This window comes from Mchenga conophoros, linkage group LG20 (assembly GCF_057382185.1).
Source record: "Mchenga conophoros isolate Kocher_MC1m ecotype Shallow Benthic linkage group LG20, M_conophoros_male_GT1.1, whole genome shotgun sequence".
Taxonomy (NCBI): Eukaryota; Metazoa; Chordata; class Actinopteri; order Cichliformes; family Cichlidae; genus Mchenga; species Mchenga conophoros.
In genome coordinates, this window is record NC_140545.1 from 3,816,767 (window position 1) to 3,841,704 (window position 24,938).

The 24,938-nt window shown below is 41.4% G+C and overlaps 1 protein-coding gene and 1 pseudogene across 3 annotated transcripts in view; both read left to right on the forward strand.

Annotated features, from left to right (window-relative positions):
* cpne5a (copine Va) overlaps window positions 1-18,329 on the forward strand; it is a 90,563-nt gene extending 72,234 nt beyond the window's left edge. For both annotated transcript variants that reach the window (XM_085258654.1, XM_085258655.1), the window contains 7 exons: window positions 2,862-2,908; window positions 5,050-5,231; window positions 7,494-7,621; window positions 10,204-10,306; window positions 12,671-12,728; window positions 12,977-13,050; window positions 14,364-18,329. In XM_085258654.1, coding sequence (XP_085114780.1) covers window positions 2,862-2,908; window positions 5,050-5,231; window positions 7,494-7,621; window positions 10,204-10,306; window positions 12,671-12,728; window positions 12,977-13,050; window positions 14,364-14,549 — 778 coding nt within the window. In that variant the 3' untranslated portion in view covers window positions 14,550-18,329. The remainder of the gene's footprint in view (window positions 1-2,861; window positions 2,909-5,049; window positions 5,232-7,493; window positions 7,622-10,203; window positions 10,307-12,670; window positions 12,729-12,976; window positions 13,051-14,363) is intronic.
* A 79-nt stretch (window positions 18,330-18,408) lies between these two features.
* LOC146550121 (uncharacterized) lies at window positions 18,409-21,704 on the forward strand (annotated as a pseudogene). The gene is made up of 3 exons (XR_014890106.1): window positions 18,409-18,744; window positions 18,835-21,353; window positions 21,444-21,704. The product of XR_014890106.1 is annotated as an uncharacterized LOC146550121 (transcript).
* The last annotated feature ends 3,234 nt before the right edge of the window (window positions 21,705-24,938 follow it).

Here is a 24,938-nt window from a genome sequence, read left to right on the forward strand (position 1 = left end):
TTACCTTCAACATCCATCAGTTTTGAAATGTTCCCCAACACCATTGGCTTAAATGTTTCCCTAAAGTTCTACCTCTCTCCTGACCCCCTTGGGAAAGACTTAGAACAGTTTGAGCCAAGTATTTCAAATTTGGATTCATTGATTTCCAGTTCTTGTGTAATTTGGCATACTGCAGTTGTTTCCTCGCCATTTCCTTCCTTAATAATGGCTTCTTGATATCCTGTGAACTAATTTCTGATGTGGATTCAGTGAATAGTAGGTGGATTAACTGAAAGCCCAGTTAATCTATGACAGGTCTTTGCTGGCTTTTTAAAAAGTTGTTAAGGACATGACTTTCAGATACTGTTCATCTGCAGTTGATAGGCTTTATTTATGGTAAAAATGGTAAATGGCCTGTATTTATATAGCGCTTTTCTAGTCCCTAAGGACCCCAAAGCGCTTTACATATCCAGTCATCCACCCATTCACACACACATTCACACACTGGTCATGGCAAGCTACATTGCAGCCACAGCCACCCTGGGGCGCACTGAACTTTTTCTTTTGCCCTCCACTCTTCCAGTTTCCTCATATTTGTTAAGGAAGCATTGCGCACAATGCTGAGATAGTTCTTTGGAAATCCCCTCGTTGGTACAAAAATACAATGTTATGAATGTCTAACCGTGTTAGTATATTTTACAGATTGAACTAATAAAATGGGCAGACTGCGCATAACAAACCTGAGATAGGTGCCTTTTAATGCTTGAAATATGCACAGGTCAGTGTCAAGAGGCTTAACAGACAAAAAATCATTCCTCTGAAAATGGTCAGGTATGAGAACTGGATTGAAAATTTGTGAAAAAATTCCAATATCCTGTCAAAAACCTTTGAGAATTTTTGCTCATGACCATTTAAAAAACATTATGAGAGAGTCTGGCTCATTGGCAGCAAAATATTAAAATAACGAGAGGTAGTGTAGGTGCACTAATGAGGTGGCAGTGGATTGTTAATTATCTTTACTGTTGTGGCAGTCTGTTCACTGGTGTAGTTTATGTTTCCAGAGCATACTGATGAGACTGTAAATTAACTGTAGGTACATTGTTTGTTCCCGGTTTTGCATTGCATACAATAACCCACCCTGCTCAGATTGCTTAGTCTGCAGGCATTTCACATTACAGGCCCTTGCCATATGGTGTTTGTCTAACTGGAAGGGTAAAGTCAATATGACACTGATACGTTTCTGCCTGTTTTATACTGTTGCTGTAATTCAAGGTGATCCACAAACTGTTTGGGGAACCGTCATTTTAGCTTGGAACAAAACTGAAAGGAGAGGAGACACTGAGTGGCAGAGTGAAAGGACAAACCGGTGCCAAGAGGGAATTGTCGGACTACCTGTGCTGAAAGATTTGTGTTGAATTAGATTGTATGAGGCCATTTAAAGGCTGATGTCAGATTTAAAAACGCCTGGTGAAATATAGGAAATGGTGATGGTACATTAATTTGTCCACTGAGTGATACATTGCTCGAAGAGGAGCATAAAAGTTAAAAAAATGACAGAGAAATTACCAGCTGTCAAGGACAAGGATAAAAATAACATCTCCAGATCAGCCATTGGTTGTTTGCCAAAACTGGCAATATTACAGCATCAGTCAACATGAATGCATATAGATTTTTTTGTCCCAAGAACATAGGCCTGCAGTGCTGTCCAGAGGTTTTAGGTACTTTAAGGTGTTTTCTTCCTTCCTATACGCAGTATCAATTTGGAGACATTTAGAGAGCACAAAACTGAACTATTCATTTACAAATATGATGCAAGGTAATGCTATGTGATGCAAAAAAACACTTCAGAATTTGAACCATGTTGTGGGTTATTTTAGGTCAGAGTTCAGCAATTAATGTTTAAGTATGAAACTGTTCATAATGATCCAACAGACAATTTGAATAACATGCCCAGAGTCTACTGTCCTGTAGTATTAATGCTAACCCACCATCTAGCTTTTCTAGCCAAACATTCAAACTAACCACAGAAATCAGACTTTCAAATCGAGGCAACATGCCACCGCAACAATTCCCCTTTGTCAGCTGAATGCTCGGCTCAATGCTGATTAATGAGCTGAGGTCAGAGCCTCCCCAGGAGGACGGTGCCATTATCTACAATACTGCGCTTGTGGGAATTTCTGAATGGAGGTGAAGCTAAGAAAAGGCAATCAGTGTTAATCGCAATGAAAGATCTACGCCCTTCTTCCTTTCGCTCCCTTCGTCTCTCTCTCTCGGGAAATAAACAGATCCAGCAGAGACTAGTTAGGCCATGTTTAGTTTCTTTTCAAGGTTTTGGCTATCATTATGGGCTCATGAATAAAAAATATCCAGTAGTTTTTGACTTCTTTTTTTGGCTGTAGGTTGCTTTTTCAGCCTGGGCGCAGTGAATGAAACTGAGTTACTTTATTCAGATGCTTTGTTCATCCCCATATCTTTCCGGATGTTTCATTAAGCCAGCTGCAGCGACTCATTATGTGTTTGTACAAATCACTGGGGAAATGGCTGTACTCTTATCAGGTTTTCTGCTTTTTATGGTCTTGTAGTTGTGCTGTTAAATCTTTAAGTAATGTAATCATTAAAAGGCTTGAACAGTCCTCTGGATGCAGTATAGCAATAAATAATTTATGTATGTATCTCCTTCGCTGTTTTAAAAATTAAACTATTAAAGCCTGACTCCAAAAGATATATTGTCAACACTGTTTGTGGTTCAGTTTTGTCGCACCTCTTCTCAAATAAGACCACAGAGGATGCTGAAACCTGGGAGAGCTTCATTAAACTGCAGCACCGAGTTTTCCTGCCTCGCTTTTGTTAATAGCATCCTTTCCCCTATTCATCTGTTTCAGGACTCAGATTCACTTCACAGTGGCCATTGATTTCACAGCATCAAATGGTGAGTGTTTCAACAACAACCATCGCCCTGCTCTGCCTCCATTTGTCATCTCATGTATAACTAGAAGATTTGCTATTATTCAAAGAGGGGCTGGAGTTTCCTCTCTGCCTGTGATCTCCCTTTTTTTTCAAGGTGTTCACATGTCAGACACTATTAAGCGCTCCTGCCAGCCTGCAATATATAAAACGAAAACTTTAAATCATATTAGTGATAATTAAAAAAGATGGTAGCTATAGTATATATACCCAAACATGTACAAATATAAAAATGCACAAAATCGAAAATCTTCAGTGGCCGGAGACCGTGGTATGAATAAAATTTGTGCGCTCGTGTACAATGAACTTGTGATCTTGTTGCCTGTGTGACGATTACTTCAAATGCAGCGACTGGGTTTGCAGCTGCTTGCAGTCAGTTGCCCTTTTTAAAGTGACTGGTGCATCAAGACAGCGATAAAGTGGCAATAAGCTGGATTCAGTTGATATCAGTATGAAACTGAAGGGGTTCAAGTTGTAATTACATGCAATGTTTATGATAATAATGTGATTAACTGTAATGAATCCAGAAAGGTTGCAAATGTGTCATCATCTGTTGCCGTTTACATACCCAGAAATTCACATTTACTGCTAACATTCAGTCAGAATCTCCGAACGCCACAGATTTGATACAGAAATTCAGAAATTTCACCACAAATAGTGACAAAATTACTTCAGGATGTTGATTTAACTGCAAAATGACATAGACGCTCTGCAATTTGCTCTTATTTAGGAATACAACCAGAATACAACCAGCTCAGTTGAGTTCCTGATGTGTCATAGATGTCTTGTGGTGCAGACTGACTGCATTTTGAGAGCAACCTGTCTGTGTTATAAATTAGTTCAACTCAATTCACTTGAATGTTATTTATATGCCGCCAATTCACATCAACAATTGCCTCGAAGTCCTTTTATATTCTAGGTCAAAGGCCCTGCAATAATAGAGAGAAAATCCCAACAATAAGTTGTACCACGTTCATAAGTGATTAAACTTCTGTTAAAAACGCCACTAGGTTTGCAAGAAACCTTAGATCACTCACAATCCTCAGAGCATTATTGCCACAGGCTTAGGGGGCAATTGCCAACATCACTAAGAGGGTAAATTTCACTGGCTGACTGGCCAGGTTGCACTCCCAGGTGTGTTGAGTCAGGGTTTTCCCCTCCTAAGCAAGAGGTTTCCAGGATGTGGATTTGAGGCAACACAGCGTGTTGGTTAAATAGCAGTTTATGCGAAAGTAACTGCTCAATAAACAACATTTTCCACACATAGTTTTGAGAGATATTTGCAGAGAGTGAAGTTAAAATAACAAACAGTTGAAATTTTGGAAAGTCTGTCTGTTCCTGATTGCTTGGCCACTTGCGTGCACAGCTGGGATTCTTAGTTTCTTGGGCTGGCTTTTCCCATAGTGCCTCACACATCTTATGGCCTTCACTGTCACCAGATGTCAGCATAACTAAATACCTAGGGTAGATTTTAAACCAACGTGCTTCACGGCACCATCTGCTCCACCATCACTAACAAAAAACCAAGGGAATATCTTTTGGAAGAGCAATTTTTCATCCCTCCAGTAGAACTAACACCAAAGCACACAGAAGACACTTTATACCAGTGTTTATTTTAATTAGTTATCTGTCTCTGCATAATGTTTAATGGCATTGAAGCTTTAAAATATAAAAGTAGATGACCAGTCAAGCACAGATGCCAAATCCTCTCAGCTGAAGCGTCTTTTTTAGTGTAATCAAACACAAGTATTTATTGTGTTTCTGACGAACACTCATTAGATCCATCTGGGATAAGTTGTAATAAAAATAAGAGATAAATATATTCAGTGATATCATTAATCTGTTTAATAATATTATCCAACTACTAAATCAGCAAACATATTAATTCTGTGAGATAATAAGGGCTCTTATTATCTGGAGGGAAGCCTTATAGTGCAAAATAAATAGACATCAAGTTTTACAGTTATTTTCAATAAGGCAGTCATTTCCTCAAACCCAAATCTTCAGTTTAGCTTTAGTTTGCTCTTGTTTCCCCTGCCTCGGCTGTCAGTTTCCTCTCAGTCTGATGGTCTGCATCAGTGACTCTGACTTCTCTCTTCTTAAAAGGAAATCCATCACAGTCCACTTCACTACACTACATGAACCCATACCAGATGAATGCCTATGCCATGGCCCTGAAGGCAGTTGGAGAGATCATCCAGGACTATGACAGTGATAAGATGTTCCCTGCCCTAGGATTCGGTGCTAAGCTGCCCCCTGATTGGAGGGTTTCCCACGAGTTTCCACTGGTGAGTAAACTATGTGATTATTTTAGACACCGACGTTGTATTTCGGCATCTGGTTCATTGACTTAATCTGAATCAGTGGGAAGATGACTTTGGCCCTCCCACTGGAGGTGATCCCAGGGAGTGCTCATTTGTGTGTTTATTTTCTACGTGTGGGTAAGCATGTTGAATGTGCAGTGTAGATGTGTGCATTTTGAGATAAAAGCAGCTACATCTCTGACATGCGGAGCTCAGGCTGAATTCCATTTACCTTTTATAGTGCAAATTAGGTTCTGTAAGGCTGACGGCTTCTTAAATCAATTTAGCTTCACTCAGTAATGTGCTCTGGCTGCTGCATAGTACAGCCTAATGAGGACTGTGTCTACAGGGTAATGTCTGCATCACTCCATGTTTCCATTAAAACTTGTGAATTAAGATTCATCTCGGCATATAATTGAAGTCTCTCTTTTTTTCTTGCCATACTCATGTAAGTGGGTTTAAAAGTAAAGTTAAGTCTTGAGTGAAATGTTTCTTATACTGTGTATGTTTGCTTTGGACTGTGCCTTAATGGGCAAGGACGCTAACCTTTGAAGCTAAGTTTGACAAGAACATCTCTGTCGGCTAAAACAGTGTTTTCAAAACGCCATTCAGCCCTCAACTCCACACCAGTATTTTAGAAGTACCCGTGGCACATACAGTTACTGCATCACTATTGTTATATTATTTACAATACTGATTAGCTTTGACCAAATTACAACCTGAAGTTCCTCGACTCTCCATGCACAGTTATAAAGCAAGTGAGTCTTTTGATCTTGTTGTTATTTCTACATTTCCAAACTCCAGAACATGCAAATCTAAAGAGCTATTGGCTTACAGTAAAGAGGGTTGCAAGACTGATCGTAAAAGACATGAAACTAGCAGAAACCTGTGATGCTTCAGTGTCAACATGTTGTCCTGAGGTACAAACTACCAAGTGCATAGACAGAAAACATGCCCACCACTAAAATAACATTCACAAATTTCATATTTGAGATTAGTCCAGGAAATGTATGAAGACAGAGTTTTTTAAAGGTTTTAGAACTGGTGAAATGAGAGTGCCTCTAGATGGATGTGTGTGGCTGGATCACTTATAGACATCAGACACCACTTCACCACTGGCGCCAGCACAGTGGTGAAGGTTCTGGTATGGACTGTGCTCATTAAGGATGAGCAAGTTGGAGCTTTTATGCAACTCCCAGACCTTCTGCCAGCTATTGGAAGATACCACACAACACTGCAGCATTCAAGAGGGCGATGAATTTTATGTAGGACAATACTCAAGCATCAGAGCAGCTTAAGAGCTCAAGAATGACTGAATAATGACCTAACCTTTTCTTCCTCACATGGCTTAAATCCCGCTGATAATTTGTGAACCTGTCTCAGTGGTGAGCTTTACAGACAGTGCAGGGGAGTCTGTTTTCTTCTTCATTAAAAATTGATTGCAAAAAGTGGAATAGCTGTTAGACCGCTGGTTATATTTTAATATTTTTAAAAAGCCTAAATGTTGTTTAATTAAATTTTCTGTTGCATTTGTTAAATTTGTAACACACAAACTTCCTTAAGCTTTTTCTTTGCTAAATATTTTGATTTGTAGTTGAGTAAAATTGACTGAGAGCACTGCTTTTAAAAAATTAAATAAATGTAGTCCTAAATAAATAATTTTGTCTCTTAGCTGGGCACGCGGTGGATATGGTTCAGTTTGTGGCTATGATTGGCACAAAACACTACTTTAAATGAAGCTCTGTATGAATATTTGATTCTTTAATGTGTTAGCTAATTTTTTAAACTACTTTTGTTTGATTGAGGAAATCTGGCCATCCTGCCCACACAGAAAAAGACATTTTAACCACTACCATTCACAGTTAAAAGTTATGTTGTATTGTTTTAGTCATGAATGGTTTTCATACATGCACCGCTGACCGATGGGACCTGAAATGATCCTTAACCTGCTAGTCCCCTTCACATGAACTTTACTGTACAGCATAAAGATTGCACAATGTTTGATTTCACAGATGTGCAGGTAATGGTCTAGTGAATTGTTCTACTCGAGTAACCCTGGTGTCTAAATCAAAGTAATTTAAGTACCATCACTCTGATGATTGGTGGCTTAAGCCCTCTTCTTCAGTTTCACCATCATCACACACTCAGCTTATTAAAACACTAGCAGCTCTTGCTGGATGTTTCCTAGAGGTTTTTTTTAAGCAAGTCGTGTTTTTGTACCATTTATGTCTTGTTGTTTTTCCTCAGAATGGCAACGTCGACAACCCGTACTGTAATGGTATGGAGGGGATTCTTGAAGCGTACCATCAAAGCCTTAAGACAGTTCAGCTGTATGGACCCACCAACTTTGCTCCTGTTGTTAATCATGTGGCAAGGTACCAACGCAAACATCTGTCCCAGTGGATATATGACAGTGGATATATATCGCCCTTTCTTTGAAAGTCAGTCTGTAAATAATCTTCAGCAGGCAGCCATGCCATCAGAGGCATTAGGACAGTGAGTGATGGTTTCTCTGTGAATTGAGTAGAAATAATGAAGGGAAAATAAACAATCAGCTGCCAGGCTAAGACAAATAGAAATGGTAATCAGGGATTTGTGGTGCCAGACGTTTATTTTGCAGACATATAACGTGATGAACGTGGGGAGGTAAGGCGGCGTCTCTGGGAGGGAACTTGTAAATGGTCATGCAGCCTTTCGTGACATGTATCGATGAGCCACGCTAGTCACTTAATGAGTTTTACTGTAAATGAGGCATGGCATTAATTCACCATTACAAACTCCTTGTCACTGCAAATAGAGTAAGTGCACAAAGTGAATTAAAAAGCTGTGCCTACAAACCGACAGCAGTACATTAAACACACAGAAGACATAATGTGCTGTTTGCGGCTAAAAACAGTTGTGATATTACTATATTAAGTCCCATGTATATAACGTGTCCCTGTGACCTGTGTTTCAAGTGTATTTGTTAATATTTTCCCCATAAAGATTAATCTTGTAGTAGAATAATAGAGCTTATGCAAAAAGATTTATTCAATAAAACGACACGCAAAATTTAAACTAACAAAATGTAACATATATATCTATATATATAGATATATATATATATGCCCTGCCCACCCCCTACAGCTGACAGAAGGTTAAAGGATGTCATATCCATCCTTACGTAATTACAAACTATTATGGTGCTAAAATAGAGCTTTTTCCTATCTGCTAGTAAGTAGATCATCTGTATTTAATCAAAAAGATAAATCAAAATACAAATGTGATCAGAGAAATGTAGTCTGAGTAGTGAAAATGTGTAACTTGTTTTCATCTGAAGGGCTTTTATGTCACTTTTTGTTTCAGTATTAGTTTTGCAGGTTTTCATGTAGATAATATTTGCTTTTCTCTATCTCTTACTGATTTGTATAATAACAGTTATAAACTGTGAAGAATCCTTTTCCCCAGTGATGTTGTAGAGTGGGAGGAGCTATTTCAAGCCTGGAATCATCCAGTCTTAGAGCTTAAAATCCTGTTATATGCCTCACTAACAACTGGCAGAAGCTAAAGATTAGGGTGTTGAGATAACTGAAAGCACAAACTGCAGCTTAAATTAATTTAATTTAAAACGCACCAAAGAAAACATTCCCCTGCAGACCTTTATGCATAATGTCAATGAATAAAAAAAAGAATAAATAAAAGTCTCAGAAGGATGTCCAATTTAAAACTGATGAAAAGATAACTATTTGCATAACCAGGAAATGATCTTAACAATGCAGTTCATTTGAGTAGTTGTGTTTAATGTGCATGTTCAACTTTTCCATCCACCACAAGAAGAAAGCTGATAAGTTATTGAAGTCAGGAAATGTTGATAAAAGGGGGAAAGATGTTCATGCATGATGCATAATGTATAGTAAATGTACGATGTTGAGTTGTTAATGTTTTAGCCAGTTTAAGGATCTCATCTGTGTAGGAATCTACAAATTGAGTTTGACTCTGCTGTTAGTACTCTGCTAATACACTGAACAGTCTCCAGTGAGTGTGGCCTACATTGTTGTAAGTCAGCTAAGGAAGACAAATGCCACTTTAATCCCCTAAACAGCAGCCATCGCTTTTGCTGTTGTCACAGACAGGGCACGCTCTTTGATTAAACTGTCGGTGCCTCACAGTCAATTTGACCAAGCAGGATGCAAAGAGTGAAGCTTCACCTCTGACCTGTCCTTGGCTCTTGCAATGATCTGCCACATTTCTCCCTCTTTTTTTGCTCATCAAGTCTAGTAAGATGAATGCAAGGCAATCAATAATGTTCCAGAAGAATAAGACTGCTGCACTTGCATAAACAGTTTAACAAATTATTCATAGAGCAGCCAGCGATGGGCGATTGAATCTAGGCCACACTCACTGTGGTGTCTCTGATGGGTTTCGTAAGAGTGTCTAGATAGACCTCTGAGACGTGAAGAGCTATACAACATATTTTTCTTCTTTACGTGTCTATATTAAGCTCTTGTGTCACACACTGTGCGGAGAGAGTTTGTTTCTGAGGAATATATTTTTTAATGTATTTTTTATCTCTCACACAGTTGTTTTCTGCTCCTCTAAGAGTTTCTCTCTGGTTGCTCCTGCATGCGCGCTTTTCATAACTTTTTTTTTTCTAACATGAGCTGTTGTGCTTAAATCATTCTGTCACAGTCAGTTTCACGATCGTGGCTCAAGAGTTGGGAGTTCGCCTTGTAATCGGAAGGTTGCCGGTTCGAGCCCCGGCTTGGACAGTCTCGGTCGTTGTGTCCTTGGGACAAGACACTTCACCCGTTGCCTACTGGTGCCCCAGGGTGGCTGTGGCTACAACACATTCACACACTTGTCATCACCAGTGTGTGAATGGGTGGATGACTGGTTGTGTAAAGCGCTTTGGGGTCCTTAGGGACTACTAAAGCGCTATACAAATACAGGCCATTTACCACTTACCATTTGCACCCAGGTATGCAGCAGCAGTGCAGGACGGATCTCAGTACTTTGTCCTGCTCATCATCACTGATGGAGTGATTTCGGACATGGCTCAGACCAAGGAGGCCATAGTGAATGTAAGTGCTGATTTAACACTAGCCTGAGGATATTAACCTCTCTCTCTCCATTCTCCTCCACTCTGTGGCACTGTTCTCAGGCTTTCTGTTACTTTGAGGGTTTATAAGCCAGTAGCACTGGATTTGAGGATTTATGGGATGTTTTCTACCCCACTTCTTAGAGGCTCAGTTTGTCCAATATTTTTATTTCTTTCTGAGACCCTCAAGAGGCTTAGAGGCTCAGCTGAGATTCAACCTCTGTGCTCTGATCTGAGATCTGAGGCAACAGTGTTGCCAATTTTTTTAAAGTTTCATGGTGTTTGTTTTGTCCCATACTGCCTGCTGCATATTTCATGTGTCTTGACAACACTGCAGCTCACCTTTGGCTGGAATCTGCCCGCAGAGGTAAGGCTGACGATCAGTCATCGTCGAGCGGGTAGAGCCTTACAGGAACACAGTGTTCAGACCCCCAGCAGACTGGGTTTAAAGGGAATTTGCGACTGTTAATCAAACCATTCGAACAGCCACACCTTCCTTTTAAGATCTTGTCTGCTGCTCTGCGCTCTGCTCAACCTCAACCTGCCACATCCTGCAGCCACTGGACCTGACTTCGCTCTCTTTGGATGGAAGAGCTTCATTAGGTATTCAGCCTTTGCCCTGGAACGATGAATCATAAACAAGTAACTGTGTCCAACACTCAGCTCTACATATTTTTTTCTTATCTGACAGAACAGCCTCAGAGGTAAATACAGTCTGCAACTCTTTTCCTTTGATGTTTTTCCTTGAAACTGAAAATTTCATTTTAATAAAATTGTAAAGCAGAGCCTGCTTTTAGCCCGAGAGGAACAGACATAAATTAATTTGTATGCGAAATTTAGATTATATCTGCAGTTGTCACTTTGCTGTTTGGGTGAGACTGACTCAGGAACCTCATAAAACTGTGGATATTTTCCTGTTAGGGAGCTTAATTTGGGTCTTCATCTTCGAGCTTCGGTGAGATGGAGCAACCTGATACAGAATACGTAACAGTGTTGGTACAGAATCAAATGAAAGCTACTGCAGAGGCAATGTACATATTTAGATTTTGTGGTAAAAGTTTTGTGAAGAATTAAATTCATGGGCATGATTGAAACATGGTGGTGCCATTCTTCCTGTCCCAAAATATTTCTGTAGTCCTTTAATATTAAATGAAACTGCTGATATCACAGCGGATATCTACTGAGTCCCTTTAGATTTGTTGTGGTTCTCTGCAGTGAAAGTGAAGCATCAGAAAAACTGGAGGAGTGACACTTTACAGTACACGCAAAGTAACAAATGGTGTAAACTGAATAATGCAGCTCAAGCAACAGTATCAGCTCTGGCAAGTATATACCTGAGGGTTTTGGTCTGCTGGAAACTGGGAAAATAGAATATATAGGCTATTTTGTGCGAGAGCAAGAGGTCATGAGGAATAACACTAGTGGAGAAAAGAAATAAATCGGGAATAGAGACTGAGAGAGAAAAACGATAGAGACCATGAAAGGGGAGGTCCTCCTCAGTCTATTTACTCCTATCTGTGACAGGCCTCTCCCCTTGAGAGGTTTTTCCAGGAAAGCTGACCTACTTTTGCCCCTGTGAATGCATTTCTACCACAAGCATATATCATTCATTCATTCGTGCCAGGGCTTTCACGTTCTGCACACCAATGCCATGGTCTGAATTTATGCAGTGCAGTAACCTCTACACCACAAACCGTTGAGAAGATGCCCCCTTTTATCTTGTAGATTTATGATTTGTTTTGACTGTCGTTTAAATAGACACAACATGCGGCCCTTTTCTGTTCTGATGTTAAAAGCATTTGAATCATTTCTATAAGCAAACTTGAATAAAGGGTTTTATACTGAGTGGGTTTTGCAGGATTTCTGCAAACTGCAAGAGCATTGCATAACCTTATGTTATCTTTACTATGAGATTGTGAATGTGTGTATATTGATTAGCTAACAAATTCTGTGCGTGCTGACAGTTGTATCCACCTTGAAGGCCCTGGTTTGAATAATGCATTTTGCGTTTTCTCTTGGCTCCTTTGGGAACAAAACTATACAACACAATGTGATGTGTAACATAGTCAAGACAACGTTCTTATGCTATTTCTAATTTATATTTGTCTTATTTTATCTTGCCCATTATCATTTATGTCTTCTCTGGGGAATTGTGCATGTCGGTTCATACTGACTGTTTTAATGAGATGTGTGTTGGTGGATAAATAAACGTAATTGGAAATGTAACCCTTTAATGCTCTGCGGAAAACTTTGATGGCTTTGGTTCTTTTTTGTTTTTTTGAAAAAAAATATTGTATTCCTGGCATGTGACTGACAACTGACTGTCTCTTCTTCTTGTTTATGACAGGCAGCCAAACTCCCCATGTCTATCATCATTGTTGGAGTTGGCCAGGCTGAGTTTGATGGTGAGAATATTAACTACACACAAAATATGTGGAAAGCACTTTGTTGCCTCTTCGGATTAGGGATGGTTTGTTTTATTAAACCAGCTCAGACTTTCTGCAAAGAATAATAAATATTGTAAATGACTTCACAGTATGAAGACATATTTGCTCTGGAAAGTTTCATGATGAACTAAAAAAGAGTGTATACATAATTTTGATGCTGAGGTATACTAGAGATTTGTTTAAAAATCCATTTTTGTTCTCTGTAGCAATGGTTGAGCTGGATGGTGATGATGTCAGAATCTCCTCACGGGGGAAGGTGGCAGAGAGAGACATTGTACAGGTGAGACGTCTCGGCTCGTCACGGGAAGGAACAGCTCATTTTCTATAGGCATAAAAACATTAGGCAACGGCGACCTTATGTTCTGTTTTTTATTCCAGTGCAAAATATCTCTTAAAGTATAGCATACATTTTTCAATTTCAATCATATCGGTGATCTCTTTATCTTCCAGCTGCTTTATTCATACATACAGTCAGCATTTGTTTATGCACAGATGCAGGTACCGCTGCAGCATTTCAGTCAGGCTGAGTTCTGGACTTTGACTGGGTCATTGCTACATCTGGATTCTTTTCTTTTTTGGCTATTCTGTTTATATTTGCTACTGTGATTGGGATCGTTGTCCTGTTGCATCACCTAGTTTTAGCCAGGTTTCATACTTTGGACAGATACCCTACATTTGAATATTTTGGTAGGAGTTCACGGTTCACTCATTGACCAAAAGGTGCCCAGGTCCTGTGACTGCAAAACAAGCCTAAATTACCACAGTGCTCGACAGCTGGTATGAGGTTTTGTGCTGAAATGCTGTGATTGATTTTGTCCAGATGTGGTGTTGTGCATTATGGTCTCATCTCTCATTGTTACAGCACTTTTGTGATTTTTTCAGATGCAACACTTTCTCCTGGAAACCCTTCCAAACAAGCCATACTTATTCAGTCTTTTCATATTGTACTGTCATGAACATTAATGTTTAATATGCTAACTGAAGTCTGTAGAGTCTGAATCATAGTTCTTGGGTGGGTTTGCAATTTGTCCGAGTATTGCACAGTCTGAGCTTGAGGTGAATTTGCTGGAAATGTGTTAAAACACATGTGAATGCTTTAAACCAGCAACTTGCCAAAACGTCTTCTTTAATAGAGGTGCTCACACTGGCTGAGGATCATTTTAAGTGCATTTGATTAGCAGCACCTCGGTGCTCCTTAAGCTTAGTCTTAACTCCCATGGAAGCAGTAAGGGTGTCTTTCACAGCACATCTTATAGTTGTGAGAAAACTTGATTGTTTTCCACATGACTGTATGCACATCAATCTACCACTGTGGAGTCTTGCAATAACAGGACCATAAACTTAGCACAAAATTGTTTGCAGAATTTATAAATTAACCAAAACTAAATTAATTTTCTTATAGACCTACATGGCTTATAAAATTCTCTCTGTAATCAGAGGAGTCGCCCCCTTCTGGACATTACAAAGAATTTTCAAACCTTGGTGTTCCTTTGAGTCATCATTTCAGTGAACCAGCCAGGAAACCAGGAAAACATTGCCAGTTTGATTCAGGGATTTTTAAAAGTAATGTGTTTCTTTCTCATGTCACAACAGTTTGTACCATTCAGAGACTACATGGACCGCACAGGTAACCATGTGCTGAGCATGGCTCGACTGGCTAAAGACGTACTGGCTGAGATCCCTGACCAACTGATCTCCTACATGAAGAGCAGAGCCATTAAACCCAACCCTGTGCCAGTGTATTCGCCCAGTGATGAGCCGCCGACCAACCCCGTGTGAGCCCCTCCCCGCCCACACACACAAAGCTCTGCGTCGGGCAGAGCAAGGTTGAGATTGATGGGAACCCGTCTCCACCAACACTTCTTTGAAGCAAAAATGCTTTTGAGGCCCTTCCGTAAATATTAATCCAGCGTAACACAAAGATGATGAGACTCCATTGTGGTTTGGAGCAGTGAGACTGCAGAGGGGAACCTGCTATGATGAGGGAGCTTACTCTCTGAGTGCTTGAGGACCGGAGCGCTGAGAGACCGGTATGAAAGGAGCTTTCAGTTGTTCACTGTCTAACCTGACAAAATGGTGATGTAATGGATAGCAAGTGAGCCCATAAAGAGGGCCTGTTTGAAGGCATAAATATATTAGGATGTGCCAGTGTGTATCATGCTTGTGATACCTTTTGGAATCAATGTGTGTAAACTAGGAAATCATGTGTATAATAATTTATTTATTTATTGTAGGAATGATCTGTTCATTTTAGGGGGTTTTAAAGGGTGGGGTATTAAAGTCATATTTCCCCAGAGGTTTTCCACCTTATATTTTGTGACCAGTATAATAAAAACGACCCCCATTTCTACTTTGATAAGGACTGTAATATAAGAGCATGTGACAAAACCCATTCAGCAGTTTATTAATCATGTTCACCTATCTTTAATTGCAAGCTATAAAGTAGAGCACCTCCTGCGAGCTGTTGCTATATAGATATTTTAGCACCATGTCTTATACATCTTTCTTATATTTATATTTACAGAATGCACTAAATATTGTCCAAATAAAAAGCACAAAGGCAATAGTGGTGATAAGCTAAAAAAAACCCTCTTATTTTGAAAGGACTAGCCACAATGACAATAATGGAAAGGGCCCTGAATTTTTTTTGACACTGTCTTTTTTATTTTAAAAAGGATTATCACTACTATTATACTGATATTTAAATGAACTTGTATCTATCATAAAAACAAGCACATACTCACTTTTCCATGTAGTATGCAAGGAAACGTAGATAAAACTATTCTCATGCTGCCATCATTTTCCATCTTGCTGCTTCTTTCCATTATGTTTGTTGTGGTGACAGTTTAATATCTGAGATTTAGTTCAGTATTTTTAAAGGAGACTTCAAATACGATATACTTTTGAAAGACTGATGTCAACTAACAGCCATTTTTCTCCTCATTAAATTTGATTTGTTTGATTTTCCCCAGAATGAAGATTGAACAATCATAAATCTTGCAACAGAGTAAAAAATATATTTAGGCACTGAGTGTTTTTTTAAGTGACTGCGCAAAACAAAAACAGACCTTTTTTTTTTTTTATTCCATCCTGTCTGCTGTCTTCTGTCTCTCGACTGTTCTCAGATCATTTTGTTTTATACTAATGCACAATGGCCCATTTTTATAACTCATCGGGATGCTATTTAAATGCTTAAAAACACAATTGCACAATTCTGTTTTAAGATTTAGTTTAAGCTTGTTAATATATATATATATATATATATATATATATATATATATATATATATATATATATATATATATATATATATATCTTTATGGCGACTGTGTATAAATTGTGTAAAAAAACAAAAAAGACAGTTGTGGCCCAGTTGTGTACATCAAGTTATCCATATATAATGGCCATTTTCACATAGTCACTCAATATCTTGATCCAGATGTGCCTATTTATATGGAAACATATCCAAATTTAGTTACCCAGGTGTGATTCTGCCAGCATGTTTTAAGATGTACACACAGAAAATGTTGGAGATGATAAAACACTTGTGAGATTAGGACTATTTCAGCCAAAGGAGCTGGTACACACTGTCTCCGCCACTGCTCTGCACTTTTTTATACTTACAGCTCTTCACTAAGAATCTTTGAAGTAATAAATGCTACCAGTGTCATCGAGCCTTGTTGTACAATATTCAAAGTCAAGACTTGTTTACAATTCAGCTGTGGCATTTACATGGCCTCAAGGAAAAAGTAAACATTCATGGGTTTTATTAAGAAATTCCTTTCTGTTTTGTTAGCACAGTGTTTCAAAATGATTTCACTCAATGAAACTGGAGAACTAACGTTTAAAAAGATTTTTTTTGTGTTGTTCTCTGTGAATGTGAATCTCGGTTGTGTTTTCTTTTGTGTTCGGAGTTAAATGTGTTTGCATAATTCATGTTGCTTTAGAGTTTTTGTTTGTTGTTCTTTGACTCCCATGGCTGTGTTGCTCTCAGAGAGCAGAAAGAGTCTGATGATACTGCAGAAAGTCAGTCCTGAGGTGCTGAACTCCTTCTGTCATGAGTCCAGCCCCATATTTGGGTTTCTTTCCTTTAAACTTTTTCATTAGTGATGACATTTCCCTCTCAGAAGACAAAGCAGGGTTTAATCTGCTGACCGATTTCTTGGTTCATCACATTTCAAATTAGGCTGAGTTACATAATGGTCAAAAATACCAGTATGCCTCTACAGAAAGCTATTTAACACGATGATAATTTTTTTTTTATAAAAAACAGAAAATGTCCTGATAAGTCTTTTTTTTTCTTTTACAGAAGTTTATGGGCATTTCTATAAATGTCAAATGATAAAATTCAGTGTATGGTTGAAAATATGGGAAAACAACCCCCCAAAATGAATACGGATTCTTTGTTTTAAAATGCTACATACTGTACTGTATTTTTCAGTCAATCTAAGGGAAACAATTTGTACTGAACACATTTATCATAAGATGAAGTATGAACTCAATAACTTATAAATATAAGTAATATAAATATATGCAGGCCTGCACTGCTTTTTGAAATGCTTCATTCAGTATTTAATGATGACTCAAAAACATTGTACGTGACACACAAAACAAACGCTAAACGAGAACAACCATCGCATTTGCATAATGTGAAAATCCAAAGAATTGGGATTTGTAATAAATCTTTAAAAACATTAGAAATGCTTTATGTATGACGATGTTCTTCCAAAGTTTCTTTCAGATTGTCCCACTCATTAAGGAGGGAATAGGATACGTGCAAACATAATACATACATATACTGTGCTCGTTAAACCTGAAACGCATGCAAATTTCCAAACTTTGTCTGTGGAGTTTTAAATAATAATTTTTAAAAAGTAGCACTGCTGTTTTTCTGAGATGATAATAACAAATTCCCCCAGTGAAATCAGAAACTTCAATCCTTAGTAATATAGGAAAAAAAGCTAAATAATCAATAACACCTCTGACACCTCTGAATTTTATTGCTCAGTATAAATGATGTCTTTTGCAGCAACAGAATTATTCCGTTTCTCTTGGTGGAAATGGCTTTGTTTCTTTTTTCCACTTCCTTTCAAATTCTGTTTGAGGCTGAACTCTAATTATGTACATAGGCCCCGCATAAAGAACATTCAGTGCCAACGTGTGTTCAGTAGTTGAACTTGGCCTCTTTAGAAAATGTGCATGTTTGTGCCAAAGTGGCAGGAAGTTTGGTAGTTTGCCATCATTTCACCTGATTAGTGCATCTGCCAGTGCGTCATTATCGTTACTTAGGATGTATTTGGAGATAAACGGCCCCATCCAGCATGTTGCATCTATTGTTTCTTTCATTCTGTTCCTATGAGACACATACTGTATGGGTTCTTCTTGCCACTACTCCTGTTTTATCCCAGGTTGTTTACATACCTCTCTTGGTCTTTGACTTGCATGCTGAATATTTCCAAACCAGGTGTTGGACATGATATTGTCGTCATACTGTGGTTTGTGAAATGCTTTGTAATGGATTGCCTTAAGATGAATAAAATATTGACAACTTTGGCAGAATACCAGTTGGATTTTTAATGAATGAATGAGAAATTCTTTATTATTTGATTTATATTTGTGATTTTTTTTCTAGATGAAATTGTCAGGGTCCTGGGTCTGAGCAACCCAGGATCCCTGAGCAGTTATGAATTATATTATTATTATTATATGTATTTTGGTGTTGCTGCTGCTCTTCTCCATGCTTGTAGATGTGAGTGTGTGTGTGTGTGTGTGTGTGTGTGTGTGTGTGTGTGTGTCTGCGGGTATGCTTGGAGGATGGAGCTCAGCCACCTGCAGGCCTGAGGGGTGTGGCCCTGCGGAAGGACTGGCCACACCCGAAGTCACACACCTGCTGCTGATCAGGCCTCGTCGGGGGAGCTACTTAGGAGAGAGTTGGAGCTCCCACCGACGCGGGATCATTTCCTTGAGACTCCACGTTAGTCGTCCCATTGAATTGAGTTAATGTGTGTAAGTGTATGCCCGCGGTTATTTGTGTCCTGACGGCTGCGTCTATTGTTTCCCGCAGGAGGAGCGTGGAAGGCACGAAGAGCAGCGAGCACCGGGGGGTGCTGACACGGGAGCGGAGAGCACAGAGACACGAACTATTCACGCAGAGACACGACACGGGAGTCTGGGAGAACACGGGGATTTATTGTTGTTTTTGTTCCACTCTGTAAATAAACGCACTGCTTGAACTTTGAGCTCCGCACCTGGGTCCTCCTTCCCCACATCCCCACGGTGTGCCATGCCATACCGTGACAGAATGATCCCGCCTCTAATGGACCCAGCGGTCTCCGAGGAGAGGCTCAGGAGGGAAGTTATGGACGAAGTGTACCACCTATGTGAGGTGTGGTGGGAGAAGCCAGCGGAAGGTTTGCGTCGCGCCGTGGAGAGGCGGCTGCAGGAGATGCTTTTTGAATTCCCCTGGCTGGTGGACTCCCTTAATGCGGTGGTCCTGGACTTCCTACTTTCCACCCTCCACCTCCACTCTCCTCCTCAGGCTGCCCACCAGCTCGGACAGCTGGTGGATTCACTGCCTGAGACGCCGGCCCCGACGCCGACACGGAAACTACGTTCGCGCCGCCAGCGTTCCTCACCGCAGCTAAATCCACAGACATCTCAACAGCCGGCTGTGGTGAGTCATATGGACAATTCATCGTCACTCACCTCAACTGTTTACTCGGGGGCTATGTTTATACGGTCAGCTGCCCAGCCGGTAGCCAAAGCGCAGCCCGCGGCCCAGCTGGTCGCTGTACCTCAGCCTATCGCCCGGCTAGTGATCCAGCCGTCACCTGCTGAATCATCCCCCGCGACATCTACCTCACCGCTTACCGTTTCATCCTGTTCACCATCCACATCACACGCTCAGCCATCTTCTCCACCAGCAGCAGCCTCCATTCCACTGCCCACTCCAGCGGCCTTGTCCGGAGAGAGCGACCTCACCCGCGTCCAACGCCTGATGGACTGGGTAACTCACACCACCAACGCAAGGGCAGGAGTGGTGGGGTTAAACGCCATCGAGGCAATCCTGGAGGGAAACCCCTACCTCGGCCAGCTCAAGGGAGTTTCCGCCTGCCTTTGCACCCTGCGTAAAGCCCGGGGGGTAGTGCAAGCTCGGGAAACCTCAGACTTCGTCCAGCTGCAGCAGGAGCTCAGCGAGCCGGAGGAGCCCGCACCGTCAGCTGAGGCGCTCAGCGAGCCGGAGGAGCTCAGCATGCCCGAGCAGGAGCTCAGCGAGCCGGAGGAGCCCGCACCGTCAGCTGAGGCGCTCAGCGAGCCGGAGGAGCTCAGCATGCCCGAGCAGGAGCTCAGTGAGCCGGAGGAGCCCGCACCGCCAGCTGAGGAGCTCAGCGAGCCGGAGGAGCTCAGCATGCCCGAGCAGGAGCTCAGCGAGCCGGAGGAGCCCGCATCGCCAGCTGTGGAGCTCAGCATGCCCGAGCAGGAGCTCGGCGAGCCGGAGGAGCCCGCACCGCCAGCTGTGGAGCTCGGCGAGCCGGAGGAGCCCGCACCGCCAGCTGTGGAGCTCGGCGAGCCGGAGGAGCCCGCACCGCCAGCTGTGGAGCTCTCGCTGCCGGCCGAGGAGGAGCTCTCGCTGCCGGCCGAGGAGGAGCTCTCGCTGCCGGCCGAGGAGGAGCTCTCGCTGCCGGCCGAGGAGGTCAGCGGACCGGAGGGACCTCCACGTCTAGCGCGGCCTCCTCGCCGTCCACGTCCGGTGCGTCCACGTCAGCGATCGGCGCGTCATGGACCTGTTGCCACGCCTCGCTGTTGCTCACCGGAGCAGCGACGTTGCCATCGGACCCGTGGCAGGCCGCCGGAGGGGCAGCGCCGCCGCCACCGGACCCGTGGCAGGCCACCAGAACCGTTCTGCCGCCACCGGACCCGTGGCTGGCCGCCGGAGGAGCAGCGCCGCCGCCACCGGACCCGTGGCAGGCCCCCTGAACTGTTTTGCTGCTGCCGCCGGACCCGGGGCCGTCCGCCGGAGCTGCTACGTCGCCGCCGTTGGGCTCGAGGTAGGCCCCCTGAACTCTCCTGTGACTGTTTGTGGCGTCTTTTCGTTTTCTTTTTGCACCGCTGCGGGATGCGCGGTCTGACTCTGAGACTGTGGACTGGGTCGGTTTGTTGTTTTGTTGTTTTTGCTTGTTTTGGTTCTGGCCCTCCGTCCTGGTTCCCCCAGCCGCCCGCCCTGGGTTGGTTGTGCTGTTTTTTGTTTTGGTTTTGGGGTCGTCGGGAGCCGGCCCTTAGAGGGGGGGTACTGTCAGGGTCCTGGGTCTGAGCAACCCAGGATCCCTGAGCAGTTATGAATTATATTATTATTATATGTATTTTGGTGTTGCTGCTGCTCGTGTGTGTGTGTGTGTGTCTGTGTCTGCGGGTATGCTTGGAGGATGGAGCTCAGCCACCTGCAGGCCTGAGGGGTGTGGCCCTGCGGAAGGACTGGCCACACCCGAAGTCACACACCTGCTGCTGATCAGGCCTCGTCGGGGGAGCTACTTAGGAGAGAGTTGGAGCTCCCACCGACGCGGGATCATTTCCTTGAGACTCCACGTTAGTCGTCCCATTGAATTGAGTTAATGTGTGTAAGTGTATGCCCGCGGTTATTTGTGTCCTGACGGCTGCGTCTATTGTTTCCCGCAGGAGGAGCGTGGAAGGCACGAAGAGCAGCGAGCACCGGGGGGTGCTGACACGGGAGCGGAGAGCACAGAGACACGAACTATTCACGCAGAGACACGACACGGGAGTCTGGGAGAACACGGGGATTTATTGTTGTTTTTGTTCCACTCTGTAAATAAACGCACTGCTTGAACTTTGAGCTCCGCACCTGGGTCGTCCTCCTTCCCCACATCCCCACGGTGTGCCAGCCAGACCGTGACAGAAATAATAACATCTGGCAGATGACTTTCTTCCAGACAGATTAAAGATGGTGATGAGCATGCAGTGTGAAAGATGCCTTGTATCTCTCCTTGTGGCAGTGGATCCAAATGAGAGATTATTTGAGTAACTGCTCTGCTGCCTGTCTAAGCGGTGCAGAGAGGTGGTCAGGATTATACATGATTGATAACAGTTTGTTCAGTGACCTCCTCTCTACCACAACTTCAAAAGTGTGCAGTTTGCAGCCAGTCACAGACCCAGCCTTCCTGATCAGTTTATTCATTCTGTTGGTGTCTCCAGTGCCGATGCTGCTCCCCCATCAAAGTTCACTGTGCTTGCCACAAATGAGTGATAGAAAATCTCCATTATTTTGCTGCACACAGAAAAAGTAGCGCCTGTTCATCTCCTTTTTCTTTACAGCCTCTGTGTTAGTCTTCTGGTTCGGCCTGTTGTCAGTGTTGATGCCCAGATCAACCATTTCAAGGACAGAAGTCACACAGCCGTCTTCTTTCTTCTGAAGTCAATTACAATCCCTCCGTTCTTATTCACATTCAGAAGCAGATGATTTCTCCTAGACCACACCCCACAAAATCATCCACTAGTGCTTTATACTTCTGACCCTGCTCATCACTAATACAGCCAACCGCTACAGAGACGTCAGAGTATTTCTGTAGGTATCGTAACACCGAATTGGAAGGAAGACAGCACAGTTCTCATGCCTCACTCGAATAACTTGCACAGTGCAATAACTATTCCCAGTAAGTTGTGAACATAAATTGATATGCAGTCTAATGTTTTGAGCGAGGACTTTATAAACAGTTTGTTCATGACAGCTAAGTCCAGTATTCAATCTTTCAAAGTTATGTTTTCGTATACCTCAAAACCATTGGCAGACATGCCTGGAGGCCTAATGTTTTCCTGGATGTCAGCATGTAACTGTGACAAAACATTCACTTGGCCTCAAGGATGGACTGATTAGATTTTGGCTGTGAAAGTAACATTTATTTGAAGACAGTGTATGGAGAGAATTTGATCCCATCTGGTGCACATGCTTATTTGGACTCAAGGATGAACTGATTAGAATTTGATAAGGAAAGCACTAGAAGGTCACTGTGATCTCACAAATATGCTTTTGGTAGCAACTCTTAAATAAATGTTAAATATGCAGATATTTTAACACTAATGTCTAATACAGGGATTAGTAAACTTTACTATCAGTAGAGACATGTATGACTTTTTATTTAAGCTGTTGGTGAAATGTTTGTTTTGTCAAAAAAATGTAACAAAAGAATTTACCAACTTTGAGAGAAAGTATATTTGATCCTCTTTCATTTTAATTACGGTTACAAGGTATATTAAGTATAACTGAGCCTATCAACTTTGCTAATAGATGTAACATTACTCTACAGTGGGGTATTAATGATTATTTAGCACTTCAGCTTTGCAGTTTTATTACAATGCCATTAACACCATGCTGTTGCTAAATATATAGAATCAGAGAGTGTCGATAGCTAAAATGGTTTTCTTCTTATTATTATTACTAAACAAAATTGAGCAATCGTGAAGTGGCATGCAGCTTTATAGCTTCTTTGAGTCCTACATGCATTCTTATAAATCAAACAAATAAAAAGCTTCAAATATAACAAGGGTAATGAAAAAATTAAAGGTTTTATTTTGGCTAATGTGCAGAAAACACATCTGTCTATGCACAGTTAAATTCTTCAATTTTCTCCATGGCTTGTTTTTAAGGGATTTTGAATCCATAGCTAAGGGGACTCATGACTAACCATTTATGTGTATAGATTTAACAATTAAGGTTAAGTTTCTATTATTAATTATTTTATATTAATGTAGCTTTTTGCAAAGGGGAGCCACTACAGATGAGCTAAAGAGCTCCAAGTAGCAACTAGAGTTGTGGGTTTGAGAGACTAATATGTAGATGTTATGACATTTCATATCCAAAGTTCAAGTCTGCACAGACGTGGATGTCAGCTTGAACTTGGCTGGCTGGCAGATGTGATGCATGCAGCTGCAAAGAAAGAAAAAGTTCTTGTTGGCACCATCTCTAATGGGGAAATATCTGCTCTTCCTGCTGAGCAGGTAGGTACTATAACTACCTAGTCACCAAGGTTTCATGAAAATGGATCACGTGCGATTGTAACATTTTCACTGACTTAAAGTTAAAGAAGTTAAAAGTGCTATAATCCCAAATAGCAATAGCAAAATATTGCAGTCTCCCAGGAATGGTCTATTTCCAGTATACTGCTCAGCTCACAGCAGAGAAAGGGGGGGGGGGGGGGGGGGGGGGGGGTTCAGGCCTAAAAATTGGTAAAACAGCGCATGTTGCCTCATGTTCTCTCACACTAATGATGTGAGAAACAGAAAAGTGAAGTTTAGACTCACGTATCATTCAAAACTGTGCTGTGATCCCATGAGCATTTTGTTTTTATAGGAAATTATGAACAGACATAAATACAGACACTGGGTTGGGGGGCACTATTTTAGGTAGGTTAAGCATTAGGTTACTAATACTAGCTGCATCTTTAGTGAAAAAATATTCATAATAGATAATGAATATATTTCAAGTGTATTTTGCTTGTGGCAACTTTATTAAATAACATCATGTAAAAATAATGAGTAGATGATGTTAGTAAATTTATACTAATATATAATAGGAAGGGGTGATTTGACAAGGCTAAGAGATCTATGCAAAAACTAAAACCAAGTGTGTATTTGTCATGCAGCCCAGAGTTTATTATACTGAATTTCATAATAATAAGCATCAAAGTAATAAGTTATTATTATCTCTCAGTGTCTGCCTGTCTCAGTGTTCTTTGCTTTTCTAAGCAATCGTTTATTTGTGCTGCTTCACACTTAGCAGGTGTGTTCCTGCGAATACACAAGAAAGTGTTTGGAAGAGGAGTTCTCATATTTCAGCTAAAAGATTGCCCTAGGCTCCACTATGAGTGTGAGGAGATGGGTTTACACACACATACACGGAGGAGAAGAGAAACTGCTGTGACATGGACATGACAGGAAAAGAGTTACACTGATACATGCAGGCACCCTGCTGGGAGCGCTGGGACATTTCCTGGTGGTCTGAGGGTGACAGTGCCCTGCCATGAACAGTTAACCACTGTAAACTGTATATGTATAAACTTAAAATACATGTTCTTATGTTTGGTCCTGATTTGCTGCATTTTTATAATGCATTGCAGTACAGATTAAAATGTAATTAGTCTATTGGTATTTATTATTTAG